The sequence below is a fragment of the Rhincodon typus genome, chromosome 19, assembly GCF_021869965.1.
Source record: "Rhincodon typus isolate 14 chromosome 19, sRhiTyp1.1, whole genome shotgun sequence".
NCBI lineage: Eukaryota > Metazoa > Chordata > Chondrichthyes > Orectolobiformes > Rhincodontidae > Rhincodon > Rhincodon typus.
Genome location: NC_063350.1, coordinates 49,717,410 through 49,741,804, shown reverse-complemented (window position 1 = coordinate 49,741,804; position 24,395 = coordinate 49,717,410). Strand labels below are relative to the sequence as shown.

At 41.6% G+C, this 24,395-nt stretch overlaps 1 protein-coding gene across 1 annotated transcript in view; it reads right to left on the bottom strand.

Annotated features, from left to right (window-relative positions):
* LOC109912267 (cadherin-22-like) overlaps positions 1-22,702 on the bottom strand; it is a 574,381-nt gene extending 551,679 nt beyond the window's left edge. Inside the window, exons 1-3 of the mRNA XM_048608181.1 lie at positions 22,652-22,702; positions 21,790-21,837; positions 17,936-18,230 (exon numbers count right to left, since the gene is read on the bottom strand). Of these exons, the coding sequence (XP_048464138.1) occupies positions 17,936-18,230; positions 21,790-21,837; positions 22,652-22,702 (394 nt within the window). The remainder of the gene's footprint in view (positions 1-17,935; positions 18,231-21,789; positions 21,838-22,651) is intronic.
* Positions 22,703-24,395: the final 1,693 nt, after the last annotated feature.

The following is a 24,395-nucleotide window of genomic DNA, read 5'->3' as shown; positions in this document are numbered from 1 at the left end:
AAGAGTTCTGAAGACATCTGAGGACTCAGATGTCAACTCTCTTTCTCTCTCCACAGATGCTGCCAGACCTGCTGAGTTTCTCCAGCATGCTCTGTGTTTGTTTCAGATTTCCGGCACCCACAATATTTTGCCTTTATTAAAATCTTAAAACTGACCTGGGCAACCAAGAAAAAAATTTGTAAGGCATTTCGAGAGACCTCAGGGATGTATGCAAAAGTCATTTTGAGGGATGTTGGTGTTGGGAGGAGTGTGGTAGGTTCGGTTAACATGGGTGGGAACCATTCCTCGGGGTGACCCTGTGACTGCTACTGCTGGATGTAGACAGGCCCAGAGGATGTCTTGGCCTACCTGGAGTGCTGGCTGCTTCTGGGAAATCACCTCCAGGGGGCTCAGCTGGTCCCTGCCACCTGCAGGAATTTGGAGGCGACTTGGAAAATCCCAGTCAGCCTCCCTCACTAAGCCTTAATAAGTTGTAAATTGCTTTACTTTGGCTCCCCACTACTTGCAAGCAGGTAACCCTGCTTTCTCCATGTCTGGGAAAATGACCTATTTTTAGCTTCACCACAGACTCTATTCCTGGATCTGTTGGGGCCTAAAATTCAAGCCAATTGGGCACACATGCAAGGAGGTTATGCCGAGCTTTTATGGTTGGGCCTCAGCTGGCATACGGTGTTTAATTCGCAGCACTGCATTCTCTGAAGGGTAACAAGGCCTTGGAGAGGGTGCAGAGGAGATTTAGTGGAATAGATTGAGAGCTTATAGGTATATGGAGGGAAGCTAGGGTTGTTTTCCTTGGAGCAGAGAAGGTCAAGAGGTGATTTGGCTGAAGTCATCAAATTTAAGAATGGTAAAAGTAAGGAAGGAAAAAAAATGCTCCATTGGCAGAAAAGTACACCTTTTGGCTGCCAATCCTTCTGTCACAGGAAACATTTTGTTTTTACTTGGTTTCAATTGATTAATAAAATATCCAGTGGTGACACGAAAGATTTTTTTTTAAACTCTGTGAGTGATTGCGAGCTGCACTATATTTCTGGTGGAGATAGATTCAAGAGTAAGTTTCAGAAAAGTGAATTGCATCAATATTTAATGAGAATAATGCTCAGAGCTATCAGAGTTCAATTAATTAACTAACCCTCTCAAATGGACAACACAGGCATGATAGACTCAATGCTTTCTCTGTGTCTTATCATTATTTGATTCTAAGTGGAAAAAGCTTTCTGTGGGATGGGATGATTGGAGATCCGCAGGGATCTGTCGTATATCAGCTGATAGACATCGTTACCCCTCAGTGAGAGCTGTTAGGTTCAGATTTTCACCTCTATGGAGATTGTCACATGACCAGCTTACATGTACAGCCTGCATTCTGCAATCCCCTTCTGGGAGCCACATGGACCACCTCCTCAGGAACCTTGTCATTCAGAATTAAAGTCCGACTATCGGGACGCTATTCCCTGGGTCAAGCTCGTGGAAATGCCCTGTCTCCGTGAAAATCATAGAAAATAGGAGCAATAAATGGAAGGAGGAAAGAATTTGTGCATATCTAACGTGATAGTAAAATCAATTAATCATTACCGATGGGGCCAGTATTATTCACGTCTTGGTGTTATAGTGTCATAGAGTCATACAGCACGGAAACAGGCCCTTCGGTCCAACCAATCCATGCCGAACACAATCCCAAACTAAACTAGTCCCACCTGCCTGAGTTAGGCCCATATCCCCCCCGCTTGCACTTCCACTGATTTCACAATTTTATCAACTGTTGGGGCACTTTCTGCCCACATTAGGATATTGTCAGGTGGGCTCCATGACAGGAGTGGGGAGGTTGCTGGAGGGCATGGTTGGTGAGTGGGGGCAATCCTCCTTTTCTAATATTCCTTGGTCCATAGAGGGGCGCTCCTCAACAGTGATGACTATCTCCGTGGTTAACCTTAGACGGAGTATGGAGTTAGCAGAGGACTGACCAGCCTCCCCTTCTCTCAAGGAGCTCTTAGCCGCCTGTTCCTGACAAATACTGAGTAGAATTAAGGCGCAGAAGGTTTACGGCCTGAACTATCGGAAATAATCACCACCTTGTACTCCCTATGCTATCTGGACATAACCTATCTGATTCTAAAATGCCTTGGACATTGCTTTGCCCATACTAGTGGGGGATTAGAGTTGAATCACAATAACAGTTCTCAATTACAGTCAACAATGGCAGACTCTTTACATGTGTATTGCATTTTTTGTGAGGCCTGTAAAATCCCATGTCTTTCTGCTGTATAATATGAAAGATGTACACCTAACATGATAAAATGTGCACAGTCTGTATTCAGAAAGGAAAACAAATAGAAGGTCTTGTCTTTTTCTCCTAAGCCAAATGATAAATTTAATTCTTAAACAAAGGACTGTTTTTTTAAATTAATTTTGATCTTTCAGCTCCACTAACTGCAGACTGTGCAGAGGAACTGAAGCCAAGCTCTTGCACTGGTTTACTGAGTGCCAGATGTGTTTGTTTTATGGATGACTTCATTACAACTGTTCTAATCTGGGTTACGTCCTTTTAATTATTCCACAGAGGAAAGCAGCCGCGTGAAATTCTCTCAATCAGCTTGGGTTTGACAACAAGAATTCATCTCAAATAGAAAGTAATACTCTCAGGGACAGGAAGCATCTGATTAAATTTGTGAATACCAATTATACCCAGAGGGTTTGACCTGACATTGTTGATGCTTCTCTTTACAAGGCTGAGGTGAAAAGTACAATAGTTGAAGTAATCAAGAATGACAATAGTCCTGCAGGCAACCTAAGAGACATATACAACATTTTCAGATCAACAATTATTGCAGACTATAATACCCAGGGCACCAAATTTACTTCTAATTCACTATCTGGGACACTGATCCTCAATTCTGTTAATGCTTTTAGAGTCATAAAGTCATATGGCATTTTGACAGAATGTGTCTGCACAAACAGGCACATAGGAGGGCTCATTAAGAGGATGGAAACCCGTAGAATTATAAGGAAAGTGATGTTGTGGATTTGATTGTGATTCAGTGACAGGAAGCAATGGGTGATTTGCAAGGATATTTTTTCAGACGAGGAGAAGTGGTTCAAGTTTTGCAGTGATTCTGACTCTCGCAGTTATTCAAAAGTCAGCTTTTATGTCTGTTCACTTGCTGGAATTTTTATAAATGACCTTGACTTGGGTGTAGGAAGTATATTGTAAAATTTACAGATGATACAAACTTATCAAAGTAATAGTAATGATGTGTAATCAGGGTAGATATCAGCCTCAGGAAAACAAACAGAACTGTGAAATGGGCGGAAACATAGCAGGCAGAATTTAACGTAGACAAGTGTGAAGTGATGAACTATGATAGGAGTAAAATGGAAAGACCCTAAACTATAAATAGCATGGGTTTGAAAGGCTTAGATGGGCAGCATGGTGGCTCAGTGGTTAGCACTGCAGCCTCACAGTGCCAGGGACCCCGGTTCAACTCCACCCTCGGTTTGTACATTCTCCCCGTGTCTGTGTGGGTTTCCTCCGGGTGCTCCGGTTTCCTCCCACAATCCAAAGATGTGCAGGTTAGGTGGATTGGCCATGCTAAATTGCCCTATAGTGTCCAGGGGTGTGTAAGTTCGGTGGATTAGACATGGGAAATGCTGGGTTACAGGTTGGGGAATGGGTCTGGGTGGGACGCTCTTTGAAGGGGCAGTGTGGACTTGCTGGGCTGAATGGCCTGTTTCCACACTGAGGGGGTTCTATGAAAAACACTTCATTGTTGATACAGACTTTCCTAAAGATTGAAAGACAAGTTAATGTGATGGTTAAGTATCAGTGTTAGTTGGCTTATTAACAAAAGCATAAATACATGATGCTCAAACTTTCTAAATCATCGGCTGGGCTGCTGTGAACAATTCTCGATATCCCACTTCAGGGAAAACGTAGAGGTCATAGAAAGTTTTTTTTTTATTCACTCACGGATCACGCGTCTTTGGTTGGGCCAGCATTTATTTCCTGTCCCTAGTTGCCCTTGAAAAGTTGATGGTAAGCTGCCTTCTCATACTGCTGCAGTCCCTGTGCTGTAGGCAGCCAATGGGAGGGAATTCCATGATTTTGACCCAGTGACAGTGAAGGAATGATGATATATTTCCAAGTCAGGATGGTGACTGGTTAGGAGAGGAACTTGCAGATGGTTGTGTTCCCATGTATCTGCTGCCTCAGACCTTCTAAATGTAATTGGTTATGTGTTTCAAAGATGATATCTAAGGATCTTTGCAAATTTCTGCAGAGCATCTGATAGATGGTACACAGTATTGCTACTGAGTGTCACTGGTGGAGAAACAGATTGTTTGTGGATGTGATGCCAAACATATGGTCTCCTTTGACCTCGATGGTGTCAGCTTCTTGAGTGTTGGTAGGGCTGCACTCATCCAGGCAAGTGGGAAGTATTCTATAACAGTTCTGACTTGTGCCTTGTAGATGGAGGACAGGCTTTAGGGAGTCAGTAGTTGAGTCACTCACTGCAGTATTTCTAGCTCTTGTAGCTGTTATATTTATATGGTGAATCCAGTTCAGTTTTTCATCAAAAGTAACCCCCAGGATGTTAACAATGGAGATTTAGTGATCGTACCATCATTGAGTGTCAAGGGTGGTGGTTAGATTGTGTCTTATTGGAGATGGTCATCGCCTGGCATTTGTGTGGCAAGAAAGTTACTTACTTGCCACTTGTTAGCTCGATGTTGTCCTAATCGTGTTGTATTTGGACATGGACTGCTTCAGTATCTGAGAAGCCATAAATAGTGTTGATGAGGATTACCAGGATGTTACCAGGGTCGAAGGAGTCTAATTTTGAGAAAAGGAAGGAAAATTTAGGAATGTGTTACACCCGTAGGTCTCTAACCTTAGAGACCTACGGGCGTAACACGCACAAATTGGAAAGAAAATGGGAGAACTACGCCAAACGAGAGAGCGCAACCTGCGAACAACTCTACTTCCTACATGGATGCCTCAGGAACCGGGTATTACCACACAGTGTGAAGTACAGACCACCCATCAACAACCCACAAGCCCAGAAAACAGCAGAACAAAACGGCCGCAAGATGGTAAGCGTAATGATAAACGACGCACATAACTGGCTCCACAAATACAACAGAGAAATTACACACCAAAAAACATTATTCCTGGAAGCTACCAAACAAGACTGGACAACTGACATGGAACGAGCCATCAACAACAGCCGACAGAACACGAGCCAAGAAGAGACAGACCCTTCAAGATAAGCTAGCCACACTTACCCACAAAAACGACAACAACAGAACAGACACATGGATAAGAAACCTCTCCGACAGGAAACTGACGGACACGGAAAAAGCCGTTCTCACCCGAGGACTGAATTACAACTACAGGGACGCCAACAAAACGGAATTCCTAGCCACACTGGAAGCCACACTAAAGACCAACAATATCAATGAAGAAACACAGCAAAAATCTTAGAGAGAGAGAAACTTTAGGAATATTTTCCTTGAAACAGAAGAATAAATGCTAACCTAAGATAACTTTTCAAGGTGACCAGAGGTTTGAACAAGTGAATAAAGAAAAATTATTCCCTCTTTTGAGTGAGTCATTGCCCAGAATTCAGACAAATACAATTGGTACATTATTTAATGGGAAGATGAGAATCCAGCCTCTCAGTGAGAGTAGTACAGATCGAGAAAGTGCCATCTGAAAATGCAATGGAAACTGATTCATTATAGCATTGTAAGAGGATGTTTGACATCTAGAGGATGAGGAATGTCAATTTTAGGAATGTAAAACCAAGCAGGACTTTTCTTTCCGAGAGGCACCATGGGTCAAATGGCGGTTTTGTGTGCTGTATGGTTTGAATATTTGATGATTTCTGATCTGCACTTTAACTTTATCTTCCTACCATAGTTCCATATTCTTTGACATTTTTGACTACGAAAATCTGCCTATCTCAGTTCAATAGTCCCGAACATCAACAGGCATTTTGGGGAGAGAGTTTTTGATGCCCACTATCCTTTTAGAAGTGTCAGATGTGTTTTCAGAATTACCTTTTGAATTTCCAAGCTGTCATTTTAACATTCTTTTCCTTTGTTCTGAATTTCACCCCCAGAGTTCATTGTTCCTCTGGGCTGAATTGTACTTTTTTTTGGCAAAGCGTAAATTATGTCAAGGTTTCTAAAGGGATTTTCAACACGAGGACAATTGAGATTTTTCACTGCATCTTACCAAATGCATCTAAGTAACAACCTACACTGCCCTTAATGGTGCCCCTCTATGCCATTCACATCTTACAACATGCCATTCTCAAAAGGATTTACCACTCATCAGGTCATAGAATCCCTAAAGTGTGGAAGCAAGCCATTTGGTCCATCAAGTGTACAATGACCCGCCAAAGAGTATCCTGCCAAGACCCACCCTCCCTACCCTATTTCTGTAGCTCTGCATTTCCCATGGCTAACCCACCTAACCTGCACATCCCTGGACACTGTGGGCAGTTTAGCATGGCTAATCCACCTAACCTCCACATCTTTGGACTGTGGGAGGAAACTGGAGCACCCGGAGGAAACCCACATAGACAGAGAATGCGCAAACTCCACACTGAGGGTGGAATCAAACCCAGGTCCCTGGTGCTGTGAGGTAGCAGTGCTAACCACTGAGCCACCACATCACCCTTATCCACAGAAAGAAAGGCATCCATTCCACTTGCATAATTTTTGAAAGTCTGCTGTGCACCTGGACTAGCATTGGCAATCCAGTGTTGACCATCACCAGCAATGTCATGGTACAACAACCATGGCGCATAGTGGGCATGGCTGACACTCCTTTGCATGTACAACCCCATTCTCTCACCCTCGTCACCGTTTAATCACCAGGCCATACAGCTATCATTAGCTACATCCCAATGAGTCACTGCTGCTCTGTCCCTCAATGCCCTGTGCAGACCTCCATTTCTCATTGTTCAGTCAGGAACATCATTTACAGGCAAGATAATTCCAAACGTGAGCTCATGACCAACAATCATTCTACAGCCCTTGAAGAAACATAGCAGGTCTAGTAACATTTCTGGAGAGAGAAACAGAGTTAACATTTCAAGTACAATGTGTGTTCTGAAGAAGAGTCATTTAGTACTCAGAGCAGTAACTCAGTTCCTCTCTCCACAGATGCAGCCAGACCCATTGAGTTTTTCCAGTATTTTCTGTGTTTGTTTAAGATTTCCACTATTTTACTTTTATTCTACAGTCCATGATGGTCTGTTGCACCCAATGGGCATTAATGAGTTCCGTCTGGCTTGTAGCACCTGATGAAGAGTTCAGCTGGCAATGACAATGTTCTCCTCCCCAGTGTTCTCCACCTCCTTCCTGACAGATTGCCCCTGATTGCCGAGTTCCTCTATCACATCGTCTCAGTCCATGCTCCAGTTGTGTAAAGCACAGCGTGCTAGGGTGATGTGGCACACTCTGACTGGAGTATACTGGAGGGCCTTCCAGACCGGTCTGAATCTTATCTTCAGCTGCCCTCCTATCTGCTCCACCATGGGCCTTAGCAAAGAACGTTCACAAACTTGTTGAAGGTGCCACCCCGGCTGAGTGACCAACACCTTATGTCAAAAAGGGAGTACCTGCTGCACGCTGACTCCTTACCATTCCAACATTCAACTCATTTTTAAGTTGCTGCCATTTAATTCTAATCACTGAGATGACAAAAATAGATTTGCAATGACACGGTGCAATCTACCTTTCACCAGCATTTGAACCCTAAACATGTTCACTCTGCATGCAATATACATGAGTGAAGATGCCCAGTTTTCATCACTGCCAATAATACCCCATCCCATAGCATATCATACCCTCTGATGCTGTACCACACGCCCCCCGTACACCTTGAGTTTCCCCCAATCAACATATCCATTCCACCCCCACAAATGTGTCTGCTCCTCCCTGTCAGCCTTGACTTCCCCACTCCTTTTGTCAGTAATCCCTACACTAACTGAACAAGCCACCTTGCACCCTTCTCACTGATCAGTGGACAGAGCCCCAGGATTGTAAATGCCGCAGACATCTGACTAATTTCCCTGAATAGCAGCTAGACATGACTGACTAGGCTGTTGGTAGCTGTTTGCAGGTCCCTGACTGACAATGCACAATTCCCTGACTGCTCATGATGGTCCTATAAGACTGATTGTTTTCCACTCCTTATACTATAGCCAAACATAGCCCCTGACCTGTGCTGATGACTGACTATGGCCAAGTCCCGGGACTGTGTGTGGACTATGCCTATAACTGATGGTACTGGGATCCTGACAGACAGCACCTATCACCACCCCCACCCTCCCACCCTGACTGGATTAAGGATCAGCAAGGACCCCCTTCCAACATGGTCATTTGAATGAATAAACATACAGTATGCTGGTCACAAAGGCAGCTGGTAAAGCATGTATGCTGCAAGCATACAGGTAGGTGTTAAGAGAGCAAGCAAGAACATTGAGAATCAGTCTAGTCCAATCCATGAGCTGAGTGCCTATCCACACGTGCAGTGAGTCCTTGCAGCAGCTTTACAATGCTCGTTACTGGACCGTCCTGCGAGTTAATTCTGTACTTCCAATTCTGTGGGTCAGAAAGGTGCCATGAGGGTCCTGCGGGGCTGGCACATGTTTGATGATAACATCCATGGACAAGGGGTGCAGTCAGCAGATTTCCATGGATCAAGCCCCGAGTTGCTGTGTGGCACTGAGCAACATGGAGGATCCTTACAGCCCGCAGCGAACCAAGTTGCCACTCTGACTTCCACGTCGAGCATTCTCAATAACTGGCTTGTTCTGTGCATTTGGTAAGATAGGAAGCTGAATATTAATGGGGCTAGCCATGAATAAGACATTTAACAAGCAAAAATACCCCTTAATTGTCTCTGCCTTGTGAGAAACTCAACCCTCCTCACGGCCAATGCAGCAAGTTGTTCCTGTACAACTGAACTTTTCATGTGATTTTGCATAAATCTCTTTCAGGTCCCTATAAGATTCTACCCTCTATATCTAAGTGGTCCAATCCTTTTAAACGCCTTAATTAGATCACTTGACAAATCTCCTGCAATTAAGACAGTACACAAGACATGTTGACAAAATACTACAAATGCTGGAAATAAGAACTGTCTTCATAACTTAATGCTTCAAGCCCTGGTGTCATTGTAGTGAATCTGCATTCCACTCGCTCCAAGGCCATCATGTCTCTTCTGAGGAAGTGTGACCACTGATAGATGGAAGCTGCCATTGCTGTGGGTTGTATTGGAGGTGGGCATTGTGCCAGGGTGTGTGCCAATACTTTTTCGCGTGCAGTAACTGTCAGCTGGTTTGTTTCAAAGTTCCTGAACCTGCTGTCACCTTTGTAGCATGAAGGCTTCAAGCCCCATTTACTAAGAGAGTGGAACAAACATGTTAAATTTAAGTGAAGTGTCAGACTGCTTTGTGTTGTTCTATACCTCTAGGATCTGTCACACACTGTAACTTTTAACGTATTTCAATTTACTTTGTGATTTTTAATATTATCTTCCCAACACTCAGATGCAATTAAATAGGTTAAATAAAATGCGCACATGCAAGTTTTGCTGAATAAGTATGTATCAATGAGATGATAATGAAAAAGATGTACACTCCCAGTTACCACCATGAGACTAATGTACATCAGCTATTGTCACTTTGAATTGTCAGCCACTGATGACAAATCACAGATTTCTCATTTGAAATGATGGGTGTAAAATAATTATTTGGCAACAGAACTGTTTTGTTATCAACTGTAAATCATGCAGAATAACTTCAACAGTAAAAATGTAATGAAATTATATTGGAATCTGTGGAAAATGCGATAAAGCCCTTTGGGCTTGATTAATCAATTTCTGTCCCATCAAATCTGTGTGGGAAGTGCAAATTTGTGAAATTTGCCTGCTGATTCATGTTTTCAATAAATATATATTTCAAAGCAACTTGAACTTTAAGTGAAGCTGTAATTATGCAAATCCTGATGGAGGAATTGCATTTTGTGTGTTCAGTTTACTGGGTCAGATTTTGTTGCGATAATGATGTGGAGGTGCTGGTGTTCGACTGGATTGGATAAGGTCAAAAATCACACGATACCAGGTTATAGTCCAACAGATTATTTGAAGACACAAGCTAATGGTGAGATTATTACTGTCACCATCATTACTGCACTGAAACTGTCAGCAACACCAGGCATGATACATTCTCCTCTCTGGTTTGCCAGGAGTAATGATGGTGAAGGTGGTGATAAAATAGGGTGAGCATGAAAAGCTCAGATTCATGAACTCCAGAAAAAAAAGTTTCCAATTTTCCCTTCAAGCCTTAAATGAATTTCAGAATCTCAACCTTGAATGACAATCACCTTGTTTCCAGAGATTTCCCTCCCTTTAAAGCCCCAACTTGTTCTGTTTACCTCCACTTACAATTCTCCTCCCATCCACCAAGAGATTAAATGGCATAAATTCTGGACAGGGATAAATCAGACCGGTTACCTGGCAACTGTTGCTCATGTAACTGCTTCTTTTGTACAACAACCCTGCATGCTCCATGGCTACAGTCCTCCTAGACTCTCCATCCACACAATTCCACATTAGCACCACCAGCCTCATTATATCACTGTGCCTGCTCTCTGACTAACTCAGACTGCAATTTCAGGCCTTCATAGTGCTGAACTACACCTATTGCTTGCATGCTTTCGCTAGGTTGCTAATGTATGCATCTACACAAGATGATATTACAATAACATGGGCATCAACATCCTATGTCTTTGAGCTTGCTGACTCACTTCACCACTGAGTTATGGCCAGTCAGCCTTTGACTAGGTCACATTGCTTTCTTGGAGCACCATGTCTTGAGTGCTCAAATACAGGCTGCCTGCCTTTACATTTTAACCCACCCTGCAAAAGGAGAGGCAGGTAGTTAGTGAAGGTTGGGAGCATAGAAGAGAAAAGGTTTCAGTCAGAAAGTGGGTGGGCTTCTCTGCCATTTAAAACCATTGTCGTTGATCTCATCTCGGCCTCAACCCCACTTGCCTGCTCATTCCCTGCACTGTCCTTTAGCTGATTACTAATTAAAAATGTGTCTATCTCCTCCCAGTGTCCACTGCACTCTGGGGTAGTGAATTTCACAGAGATATGACCCTTTGAAAGAAGGAATTCCTCCTCATTTCTGTTTTAAGTCTGCTACCCCTTATCCTAAAACTATGACCTCTCATTCTAGGTTGTACCACATGACGAAATATCCTGGCTATCTATTTTGTCAATCCTCTTTAGTATCTTATTGGCCTCAATTAGATCTCCTCTCAATCTCTGAACTCTAGCAAGTGTAGACCTAAACTGCTGAATCCCTCCTTTATCTCTGGAATTAATCCAGTGAACCAAGTTCTAGAAGATCATTAATGTTCTTGTGGCACTGCTGGGAGACTATGGACACTGAACTAAGCCATGCTCTAATGTCTGTCCAGCCTGGCCTGGTCTCATTAGTGGTCAGCAGAGAAAAGGACTGCCTTGTCCTCTCCCATTCCATCCACCAGCACTTCCACAGCCCTGTCCTGGCAGTGGGGAGCTTGCTTGCCTTTCATCTGAGACATTATTATGGTTGTGCACTATATGGTCCAATTACCTTTGAAAGGTAGTTGCTGGCTTGAGTGTCCAAAATGTTATGTACCTGGTCTTTAAATATGGTGCTAGAGGCATGGAAGCCAGTTGATTTTGCCTGTAGTGAGCACTTCCACTTTACTAGCCACACCAATCCAGAGAAATGCATCTAACAGCTCAGTTGCTTGTAGGGTTCTCTTTGGGTTATTACAAATCTCATTCGTCAACACACTTTAACTGCACTTTGGGAAAATTCAAGCCCAAAATATGGAATGCATGGAAATTCAGAAGTTGCTGCCAGTGAGACAATGTTGTTCCACAACGCAGATCGTAGAGGCTTCTCTCCTTCTCATCACTATTGCAATCATGAATTGATAAAAACTTCCCTTTCTGCATACTTTGTCTTGCTGCATTTAAAACCATAAGAAAACCTTTATTGAATGATGTGTAATCATTAATCATTATCATTAATCGGAATCATTACTAAACATCCTGAATGGCCATGAAATGTATTTCTGAAATATCACATTTTAATGGCTGAAAAAAGGCAAGTTTTGTCAAAGCGGTTTGTTTTTTATCCACCAGGACATTTCACAAGAATACTAACTCAAGGGCCAACCAGCACTTATGTTGCATGAGAGGAAAGTGCTGATTGATTGAAAAGTGGACTCTGATTGATACGTCTATTACAATGGAGCAAGCACCCATTAATATTGATTGACAATTAATTGCCAAGCTTATTTACATTTCAAGTCAGCAGGTTAACTCTGATTGGTCAGGACACTGCCTTGAGAAATGAACCAGTGAACAGCTGTTACCAATTTTTGATGAATTGAAATGGGAGCAGCGTGTGTACATGTTATTTATTCACCATTAACAAGACACTGCCATTGAGCCAAACAGATGCTTGGCCTATCATGCAAATGAGCAATGTGGTATAAGAAATTTAGTGATTGTGTGATGCCAGGTATCTAAGCCTTATATGCTGAAAACTGGTGGGTTACATCAAACAGAATATTCCTTCAGCTGTTTGCAACAAGCAAGGTATTGATTTCACTCAAAAAAAATACTCATAGAATGTGTGACACAGTGTTCAATATTAGATGTGATTCTGCAATTGGAAAACATTTGTTGGATATTCCTGAGCATGCAAAAGATTATGCTGGCAACCAATATAGGATAACAGATTTGCAGAGTGGCACAGATGCAGTTACTGGAAGCTACATATCTTAATACACAGGGCCCTCTTCGTTGCAAACATGTACACACACTGCATCTGAATAAATTCACCAAAATCAGTAACAGTGATCTGCAGGCTTCATTTCTTAAGGTAGAGCCCTGATCAAACAGAGTTAACCCTGTGGGTTTAAAACTTGAAACAAGCCTGGCAGTTAACTGTCAATAGGCATTAGTGGATACATTCTCCATGCAATGCTTTTACCTCCAGAGTCCACTAGCCAAAACGTCAGCACTCTCCACTCACTCGGTATAAATGTTGGTTTTCCCCTTAAATTAATATTCTTGCAAAATGTTCTGATGAGAGCAAAATAAAAAATTTTGACAAAATGTGTCTTTATTTTCAGCGATACTCAACTTCTGTATGATCAAATGACTACTTATCAAATTTTAACATAATGATCATAAAAATTCCACATATTTTCCATCAATGTGTTCTTTTTCTCTCTGAAAGACTGTCTCCTTCTTTTAGCTTCTGTTTTGATAAAGTCTTGAGTTTCTTTTCTATATAAAAGCCTGAGTTAAAAGGATTTTAGATGCTTTTCATTTCCTGATTTGTGTGTGAATGCTTAAATTCTGGTCACTGAATACAATATCTGACCCATTAACATGGAGTAAGAGAGGAAATATGATAGTATGAATTGTACAAGAACTGGATCCTCCCTTTACTCCAGGTAATAAAGCTAGCTTGCTGAGGGATAGATCTTGGAACCTCACAGATTCATTCCTTCATTGGTGGTCCCTCACAGATGAGGATGACTCTCTTCCGCTCTAAGGGTGAGTCTGTAACAGTCCATAACAGTCTGTAACATTCGTCACAGACTACCCACAGTCATTTAACTACTAATTGTTTGTTGTAGGCTGGAGGTGCAATCTTGGAGGCACAATTTCCAGCTTTCAGCATCAGGAAGTCCTCTCTCATAGAGCTGCCAGCCAACCAGAGGACGACTTATCTCCAACACTTTGGGATATGGGTGTGTGGTGCTGAATCAAGATTTGAGTAAGCGCATGGCAGTATCAGAAATCGCACGACACCAGGTTATAGTCCAACAAGTTTATTTGAAAACACAAGCTTTCGGAGTCTTACTCCTCCTTCAGGTTTTAGTGAGAGAGGTAGTATCAGACACAGAATTTACAAGTAAAAGATCAAAGAGTCCCACCACTGATGGGATGTTCTAAACAAACCTAAGATGCTGTTAAATTTTTAATCAGTTTGAAGGTTTTAATTGATTGATGTGTACATGTACATGTACATCCCCAAATTCCTTTGAAGTCACTGTCTTGAGAGAACTGAAGGTTTTATCACTGTAAAGAAGCTAGAAGAACAACACCTCATTTTCCGCTTGGGGACCCTGCAGCCCTCCGGACTCAATACTGAGTTCAACAATTTTAGGGCTTAAATTCTCCCATGTTCTAGGCCCCTACCCCACACACCAGGCCTTGTTAACACATACTCTGCCATTACACCACCTATTGGTAGTCACTAACAGACCCCATTAGCAGCTTTTCACCCTCCCAACCATATCATTATCGACTCCTTTGTCTATCCAACTGTTCTTCTCTCTCTTTGGGCTATATCCCAACCTATCATTGCCTCCCTACCTCCTCCGTCTCCCTATCTTCTGCATATAAACTGATGTTTTCCCAGTTACCATCAGTTATGACGAAGGGTCACCGGACCCGAAACGTTAACTCTGATTTTTTCTTCACAGATGCTGCCAGACCTGCTGAGCTTTTCCAGCAACTTCCGCTTTTGTCCCTGATTTACAGCATCTGCACTTCTTTTGGTTTTTACAAAGAGAAAAAGGGAATGCTGACGTTGAACAACCTCAAACAACCATTAGCCAGTACCACATACTGATAGAGACGGCAAATACCACAATCTGCCAACTGTGATCATCAGGGAAAAAAAAAACACAACTACCTTTTCAATTGCTAAGTTAGAAAATAACTCTTTACTGGGAGACAGTGGGTAAGTTCATTCTGATCACAATTTGTTTATATTCTTCACAAATTCAATTCAGCTCTCCTGCTTGTTGAATGATCACAATGGCTGCGTTTCATTTACTAATCCCCATCTTTCTCATTGCCCTGTTCTTTCTTAATATATTCTAATTTTTACATACTGCTTTTTGCACATTGTCCTTTGTCTTGACTTTATATTCATTGTGCTTAATTTTATCATTTTGACCTCTTTGCTCAAAGACCACTTTCTGCTCTCATGGCCCCTCCTCATAGTCAGGCATCATATTACTGATCCCTTCTCTACTGTAAATAGCTTGCCCCAATTTAACCAATCTCATTAAGCCAACTCCTCCTCATCCCTTATTTTGAAACTAACTACAAGTAATTGGATGCACCATCATATTCTACCTTGACACAAATTTCCACTAACACTGACTTCACAAACACTGGAACAGTGATTGGAATAACTAGTCATGTCATTTGTGAGAATGTGACTCCTCTCCTTCTATATTAACAGACATGGTTGCAGCTGCATCATTGAGGAAAATAAGATGTGAATCTTTGACTTCAATTCCTCTGGGAGCACTGGAAATGACATTGTCAGTCCTTTTACTTTAAACTTCCATACGCTGTTTGTTTTTCCATCAGAATCTACAACTGCTGATCTTGCTCAATAACATCAATGTCTGTTTCCATACCTACTTTGTATTTGAGGACTTCCAGGCTCCTGAACTAGCTCCAGATCTACGATGATCTTCATGTAACCTTCGCCTGTAATTACACCTGTCCTCTTGTCTGGTTTGAATTCTCCCGTTGTCCCCAGTGTGTTGTAATTTATTTTTAATTGTGTGCTGTGCCGATGTACTGTGGTGGGCATGAACAGAAAGTGCACACAAAGAGCAAGTCAGATTGTTCAAATGTCCCAAGATCAAAACTAGAGTTGCCGCAAACTTTATCGCAATCTTCTTCAGTCTTTAATTTCGTACTTGAAATGGGAAAGGAGAATTCATTCCCAAGCTCATTGCTTTTCTGTTGTGTTCTGCAGTGAGAAACGATTGACATATCGACTCAAAGCACCCAACCACCATCAAACACTTATTTACACATCCCCCAACAAAGAGGGCAAGATAACAAAAACCCAGATCTTGCAATATACTCCATTGATATTCTACTAAAATGATCAGTAGTTCTGATCTGGGGTACACCGGTCAATACTCTAGCCCAGCCAGCAACTCCTGTATCCCGTGAACGAATAAAATAAAGCTTGCCACAACTTTTAAAAACAGCTGTCAACCATTATGCTCTGCCTTCTCTAACCGATTTTATACTCAAACTGTCACTGCCTCCTATTCCATTGGTTTCAGATTTATTAACCATCCAATTATGAGACACTTTATCAAACACCATCCATGACACATGACATCAATAGCAGCACCTTCATTAACCCACTATGCGATTTCAAATCAAGTTGGTCACAAATCATTTGACAGAGCATCCACTCCCTTCTGGGGTGGAGAATAGAGTGAAAAAAATGTCTCCTAATCTTCATCCTGAATCATCCAACCCTTATCCTCAGACCTTTCCTCTAAATTCTCAATAACCCAGCTTGGGGAGGTAATACACTTTGCGTCCCCATGTCTCATATCTATCTTGGATATTAATCTCATTTCAGATTTAAAATTTTACAATTGATTTTGCATCAACAAACAAACAGGGAGGAGAGTTGCATTAATTTCATTAATCAACTTTTTAGAGTTAATGGTGGCAATTTTGTAATCACGAGCTCTGAGGTACTCAGTTCTTAGCTGAAAGGAATAGAAGAGTGGAAGGAAATAGCAAGTTTGCAGCCTTTAAGAGGAGGAACATGCCTTTCATGTGAATTAACTATTAATGGCAACATAGTATTACACCAGATTTTAAATTTAGGATTGTCAATCTGATTCCTAGGTATTTTCTGGGTTTTGATCCTCTGTCCACCTGATGCAATTTTAAAATGTAAATGCACTAATTGGGCAGGAGGTGACCGAGTAACTCCAGGAGGGAGGATTGCCCTGCAGAGCATAAGTAGCAAAGACATAGAGCAGCCATAATGCACCTTGGTGATACCTTACTAAAGACAGCAGGTAGCACCAATAGTATATCGTACACAAAAGTGGTGATACTGCTAAAGAAGAGGTAACATAATCGATCCAGAATAAGGTCCCCAAGGTTCCAACATATTACACCTTACAAAAAAAAACTATCACTTCTGCACACTTTGAATGCAGCAACTGTGCACTGACAAGCACCAGACTGTTTACATTTCCCAAATTCACGATTGAAAATTCCCGTCTCGTCCTGGTTTTCCATTCATCAGCTCCTAAAGGCATCTAACAGATGGTTAAATGGAGGCAAACAGCTTTCCCATTAGCCCCCTCACTCTCCCTTTAAAAATCAGAGTACGTACTGAAGTTACCAGGATCCAGAGATGCCCACTGTGATTTTCAAATCACACACTTTCCTGATCCTACAGGCCATTGAAAATCCAGCTCAAAGGGTCTGAATTTACTGATTTACTAATTTAACCAAAACAGAAACCAGAAACAGAAAGTGTAGGCACCTCATACTAGTGGCTTTCCACAATATGGTTAACTTCATAAGTTACAGATCAAATCATTCAAAAGAAAAGGATGTGCATATAATTTAGCTGTAATGTCAGTCAAACCAAAAGTCAGCCATTTTGAACTGCACACTGCAATGTAAACCTAAACCTCATTGAAATCCAATTATTCGTTCAGCTTGTTCAATTCTGAAAATACATCACTCCAATAAAACATTTCATTAAGGTGGTTCACCGAAGCCTTCCTTCAAAGGTTTGGTAAATAATTTTCCTTTTATCTAAAACAAACATGTGGACTGTTGATGCGCTAGGCCACATGAGTGAATTGTTGACAAATGTCATACTGTGCAAAGACACAATCATGAACAAAATAAGATTCAGAGCTTCCAGTTGTACAGTGAAAATGCATTTGGGGTCCTTGTGAATGTTGGTATCATTATGGTTCAACTTAAAGAGCAACCAATGCACACATAACACATGAGAAACAACTCATCTCTCCTTACCTACAGGTGACAACTCAGGCACGCTGCCAACATATGGTCCATCTAGGAATTTTGGCTCACTGTCATTAATATCCTGGACTTTGATGATAAATTCCGATTCAGGCTCCAGAGGTCTGTCAGTCAGCCTGTCCCGTGCTTGAGCACGAAGGGTGTAGTAGGTTTTTTCTTCACGATCCAATCGCTCTGTGGCATGGATATCCCCTGTAATCTCATCGATAATGAATACTGTCCCAGCACCCTCCCCTGATATGGTGTACTTTATGGAGCCATCTCCTTTGTCCGAGTCTGAGTGAATCTAGAAAAGAGAAAGAAACCATTTTAATAAATCTAGTTAGTTAGTCATTTTGGAACTGTTTATAACTGGATGAAGCCAGTTTGTGGCATAGGAAGAATTCTATTTGTTTCTATTCAGATTCAGAATGGCAAACTTTTGCCTTGAAAGGCTTTTTTTGATGGGCAAAGGTACCAAGGGATACGAAGCAAAGGCAGGAAAATGGAATTGGGGTTCTAATCAGCTGTGGTCTCTTTGAATTGCCAACTCAAGGAAGAATTGAGGTGAATGGAAGAGATGCAGTTAAGAGGAAGCTGAATATGTATACGAGGGGCAAAGGAATAGAAGTATATGCTGATTAGATTAGATGAGATAAGGAGGTGTGGGAGATGGCTCATGTGGAATATAGATGATTTAACCAAATGGCATGTTTCTGTACTGTATGTCTATCTATGTTAACCCATGTGACAGATGTCAGGGTTACTCTTATTTCTGATGTTCTTATGCTCGCATATGGGTATCAAGAAATACATAGGAATATGATATTACAGTATAAGACTGGCAGTACTGTTGCTTGGAGACAGACAGCAGAAACCAGCATGAGTCAGACTTCAGTGTGGAAATGCACTTACATGATGTGAGTGAGTTCTACCAGTGTATAGCCTGTGCCTGGAGATGTGGTGACCTTTCTTCACCGGGGTGATTCCTGAATGTGGTGAACTTTGAAATTAGATTTATAAATGGAGCAGCTGTGTGTGCTAAACTTGACACAATCCAATATTAGGTTCCAAAATACCTTTTTTCCACTATGAGTTTGAAATTAGCCTGGCCTTTTCTTTATAGTTTTTTTTAATGTGCTCAGCCTAACTTTGCTCAATTTGATGCTGGTTCGATGGCTGGATAAAACACAAGATACTAGGGTGAGGCAAACTTCCTCTTTTTATTGCATGGAGTGGAAGCTTGAATAACTATTTTCTTCTCCTTCTACAACTGTGTCCATCTAGTATTGGGCCCAGCTTTCTTTATGATTTTACATGAGGGAGTGCCATTGTGTTCTCAACCTGATAAGGCAATTAATTAGCAATGGCTGACCAGGAACCTGTCAGTGCCCTTCAAGGCTCCTGGAAAGATTAGCACATAGTTTATTTTCAATCTTGACTGCGCATGAACACTCCTTCCGTGACCAATAAGGCCTTGAGTGGGGCTTGAATCTGAAGCATAGTCACTCCCCTCGACAGGAAATCAGAGCAATGAGTATATGCGCTAAGAATTTTCATAAAAGCAGTGCACAGGGGCAGCTTTTTCCATCTCTGGCTGTACTTAGCACTCCTGAGGTACTTGAATGTAGCAACGTTTGGGGATGGGATAACTCCAGAAGGGCGAATTCTTTCAAATGAGACAGGGACTGGATTATGTAAGATATATATACAGGATGGCATGGCGGCTCAGCGGTTAGCATTGCTGCCTCACAGTGCCAGGGACTCGAGTTTGATTCCACCCTTGGGCAACTGTCTGTGTGGAGTTTACACATTCTCCCTGTGTCAGCGCACGTTTCCTCTGGGCGCTCTGGTATCGTCCCACAGTCCAAGATGTACAGGTTAGGGGGATTGGCCATGCTAAATTGTCCCATAGTGTCCTCGGTTATGCAGGCTAGGGGGATTGACCATGAGTTACAGAGATAAGGTAGGGGGTGAGTCTGGATGGACGCTCTTTGGAGGGTTGGTGTGGACTTGATAGGCCGAATGGCCTGCTTTCACACTATAGAGATTCTATGATACAGAACCAAAGCATTCCATTGAGCCCGAACAATCCATTTTGAGGTTTATTTTTCTCCCTGTTTCCTGTTTAACATTTTTGTCAAATACTCAATTCATATGCTCTTCAAATTCCCTGATGAATTGAGGTAGATCAGCTTTTAAACTACCTTGGTTGGTGGTGTGTTAAAATAGAGTGGAGGGGTACTTTTTACAGCCTGATTACAGAAGAAGGTGGGATCCTCTTTAAAGATATAGATAGGGCTGGATTCTGTCCTTGGCTTAGGTGAGTTATTCAAACATTTTGTTATTTATATGTTGAATGAGGAACCGGTGACCCTCAGGTTAAACTCATACCAGTCTTTATTGAGAGGGTGGGAAAATGCTGACCTTGTCTTTATTGAGAGAAGCCCAGTTTCATTCGATCAACTGGGCAATACAAACTTTGATTGATACAGTATCATTAATGCAAAAATGTTCATTAATTTCAGACGGCGCAATGAAAAGAAAATGGACACTGAGTTAAATGATCAAATTCCAAGAGGTATTCTCCTTTTGCAAGGAAGAAACTGAGCCCAGTTACCTATCCTGATGTCAAAGAAGTTCTGGTTCAAGCTACTACTAGCAGAGAATTTTCCAATCTCTGGGATTGTCACTCATTCCAGCTATCTCCAGAGTACAGCTCCAGATGTCAGTGAGACCCTGCAGAGTCTCTCACATTATACTGCCCCAGATTCATTATCCACATGGAGAATGGTTATGTTATGGTGTGTGGAGACTGGATTGCAACATTTGAATTGTTTTTCCACACACGTATGATTAAAGATTTTCAACCATATCTGCACAAAGGGTTAATTTTTAAAAAACACTAAGGTCAATAACTAGATACTTTCTGCTACCTAAGCAAAATGGCAATGCATTGAATTCAGATGGTACCAAATTCCAGGTGTGTCAAAGATGTCAGCTATTCCAACTGGCAGGGGCTGGTGGGAGCTATCCAGGGAATTTTACAGGCCACTGCCAGTAAAAAGTAAAATTCAACTCTATTTCTTGAGACGTCCTGAGAGGAGCGGAGTTTCAAGTGGTCATTGATATAGTATCGTTAATGTAAAAATGTTCATTAATTTGAGAATGTGTAATAAAAAAAATGGATACTGGGTTAAATGAACAATTACCAAGAGGGCATCTAAAAATGGATCTTAAACCATACACTAAAGAAAGAATAGGAGGCAAAAGTGCGAAGCGATTTAGAAATTTCAGAACCTATAACAGATAATGGTAAGACTGCCAATGGTGATAGAGTGTGAAGAACAAGTCACCAGAGTAAGGAGAAAGGACAAGAGGTGAGGGCTGTACTTTTGGCAAGAGTGATACAGATGGGGTTTGGCAAGTCATTGAGGGTCAATTGGAGATGCTGGAAATTTTAAAATTGCAATGCTGGGGTGATGGGAGCATCTGTAGAACCACAAAGACCTGTGGTGGTGAACAAGCAAATGGAAGAGCAGGTTCAAACAATAATTAAATGTTTTTAGTTACTTCTGCCTGCATATTTGAAATTCATTCATAAATAAGTGTGAAAGCATGGAGTGAAAAGCTATTTAAACCTTCTGAGACCATCTGACCCATTGTACAATCATAATATCAAGGTATTCACAAAGATCAAGGATCAGAATATACCAGCAGCAAGTAGTTTGGATCTGGAGTGCATTGCCTGAGAGTATGATGGGTTCAATCATGGATTTAAAGAGGGAATTCTAAAAATTACCTGAAGAAATAAATTTGCAGGTCTCTGGGGAAATGGTAGGGAAGTGAGACTAGGTGAGTTGCACTTGGAAACTGCCAACATAGACAGGACAGGTCAAATAGCGTTCTTTATACTGTAATCATTCTTTGGTTCTGATTTTGTGGCCCATTCCATTCCCAGATTTCTCAGAAGAGGTTTATTTTCGACCAAGTAAAACTTCCGTAAAGGTAAATCTATACTCCAGATATTCTTGCCTCGTGCTGAATAATTGACGACAAACCGTTAAGTAAACTATTTAATCATTTTGGCCTAAATCTATCCCTAGAATCTAGAATTGCATTTTTGTTTGACAGACATCTGACGTTTCAAATGAGCTCTGTGAATTAACACATGGACTGTTGGAAATCCATTCCACACAAACAGTAAAAACAACCCTCACACCATGCATGGGCACGTACGCGCGTGCGCGCGCGCGCGCGCGCACACACACACACACACACACACACACACAAACAGACAGACACAAGGAAAATTCCTACCAATATCCAGCTTCACTTAAGGTTTAACTTTTTAATCTGGGTCTGGTCTTACAAACAAAATTAAAGATCAACGAAAATAATGTTCAATTACCTGTTTTATGTGCATCATCTATTATTATTTTTACAACCATGAGTGAAACTTGCTTCTAAGGAGACAAAGAAAAATAACCATTTTTCTTTTTGAAAACACTTTATTGCTTCTTTTAGGCTGTGCAGAATAATCAGATGAGCATCTGGAGACTGCAGAAACACAGAATCATGAAAATGGTTACCACACAGGAGGTGTAAGGACACGTGGCCTGTCATAACTTTGCTGGTTCTCTGCAATGTGAACATCAGCAGGCCATTCAGCCTTGAATTTTTTCTAGTATATAAGTTGGTCATAACTGGTCACAGTCCTCCACCCACCTTGGTTTTGCAGCTGTTAAAATCACTGTCCAACAAAAGCCTAACAATCATCTTAGCCTGGACAGTATTTTTTGCAAAGAAGAACACCTATTTGCATGAGTTAGTGTTCCAGTTTTCACAATCGTCAATGCAACTGAATAAACCTTCCTCTCAAGAACTGGTCATGTGATTTCTTAAAGGATTATCATGAATCCAAGCACCAGGAACTTCAAATTGGTAACAGCTGTCTCTAAGACAATAGCTACTCTTTGGTATCTAACCTGACTGTCTGTGCAAGATAATGAGCAGTTTCCATAACAGCCAAACTCAGTGGGGTTTTTATGACGTAATTTTAAACTGTACTCTTCCACAGGTCTTCATTATTCACATTCATTGACTCAACATTCAATTTCTGTTTGAAGTTCTACTGCTGTGAATGATCTGGCCATGACTTACCTCATGATTCAGTGAAAATATGCTTCTCATTGACTGCATAAGTACAGAATAATGATTGACAAGACACGGATATGCCAGCTGCTGCTCTGCTTCAGTAGATCCTCAGCATCAAGTCAAAGGAAAAGCAGACTTTTTACACAGTTATTTGTATTGATGTTGACCATGGATGAATTTTAACAGCCTTCCCATCAGCTGCGGAGACCGTATTTGGGAGGAAGGTTGTACTGAATAGAAACATGTTTTTCACAATTGCCCAGGAAGATCTCCCCTCAAGAGGTGATATGTGTTTAAACCCACCTCTTCGTCTGTCCTGGCAATATTTCTGTCAAGACGATAGTTATATAACACTTCCCCTGTCATCCATCAACCACATATTTACCCATATTCTTATAGTGCAGTGGGCATTTCCAATGTCCAAAGCCACTTCTGGTGAGACATACCAATAAGTCTAGAGTACAGCAATAAAACTACCAAATATTTCAGTCTAGGTCTTGTTCAAAGTTGCTTTCCTTGACTTAAAACCAAGTTGCTCACAGGCAGAAGACTGGAGACTTTTAGCAAGATGCTTATTTTGGCTTCTATATTGATATACTTGTTCTAGGTCAATACTCTTAAATACATAAGGAATAATTCCTGTTGCAACAAAAAGAAACATTTACTTCCAATTAAACTGCCTGATTGCACTGGTTCATTGATGATTCGATATGATTATGCAAATAACTTTTGGCATAATTCTATGCAGTTTTGAGCACAATTTCCAGGTGCCAAAGCGGAAAATCAACCCCCCTGTGCTCCACATCCTGTCCTTCTTAACAATTCTATTTATTTAGAATCCCTACAGTGTGGAAACAGGCATTCAACCCATCGAGTCCACACTGAACCTGTGAAGAGCATCCCACCTAGGCCTGACCCCCTACCCTATCCCTAAATTTCCCATGGCCAATCTGCATAGCCTGCCTATCCCTGGATACTATGGGCAATTTAGCACAGCCAATCCACCTAATCTGCACATTTTTGGACTGTGGGAAGAAACCTGGAGGAAACCCACGCAGACACAGGTAGAATGTGCAAACTCCACACAGACAATTGCCTGAGGGTACAATTGAACTCAAGTCACTGGCACTGTGAGGCAGCAGTGCTAACAACTGAGCCACCATGCCACCCTTGGGTTGAAAAGGGTAGTTTTTCATGGTTACCTCAGCAGTTGGCACCACACTGCTTCGTAAAGCCAATCCTCCAGCCAACTGAGCTAAACCAAATGCCACAGATTATGGGAATGCCCTGAATTATTCTGACAAGTGTAGTCTAG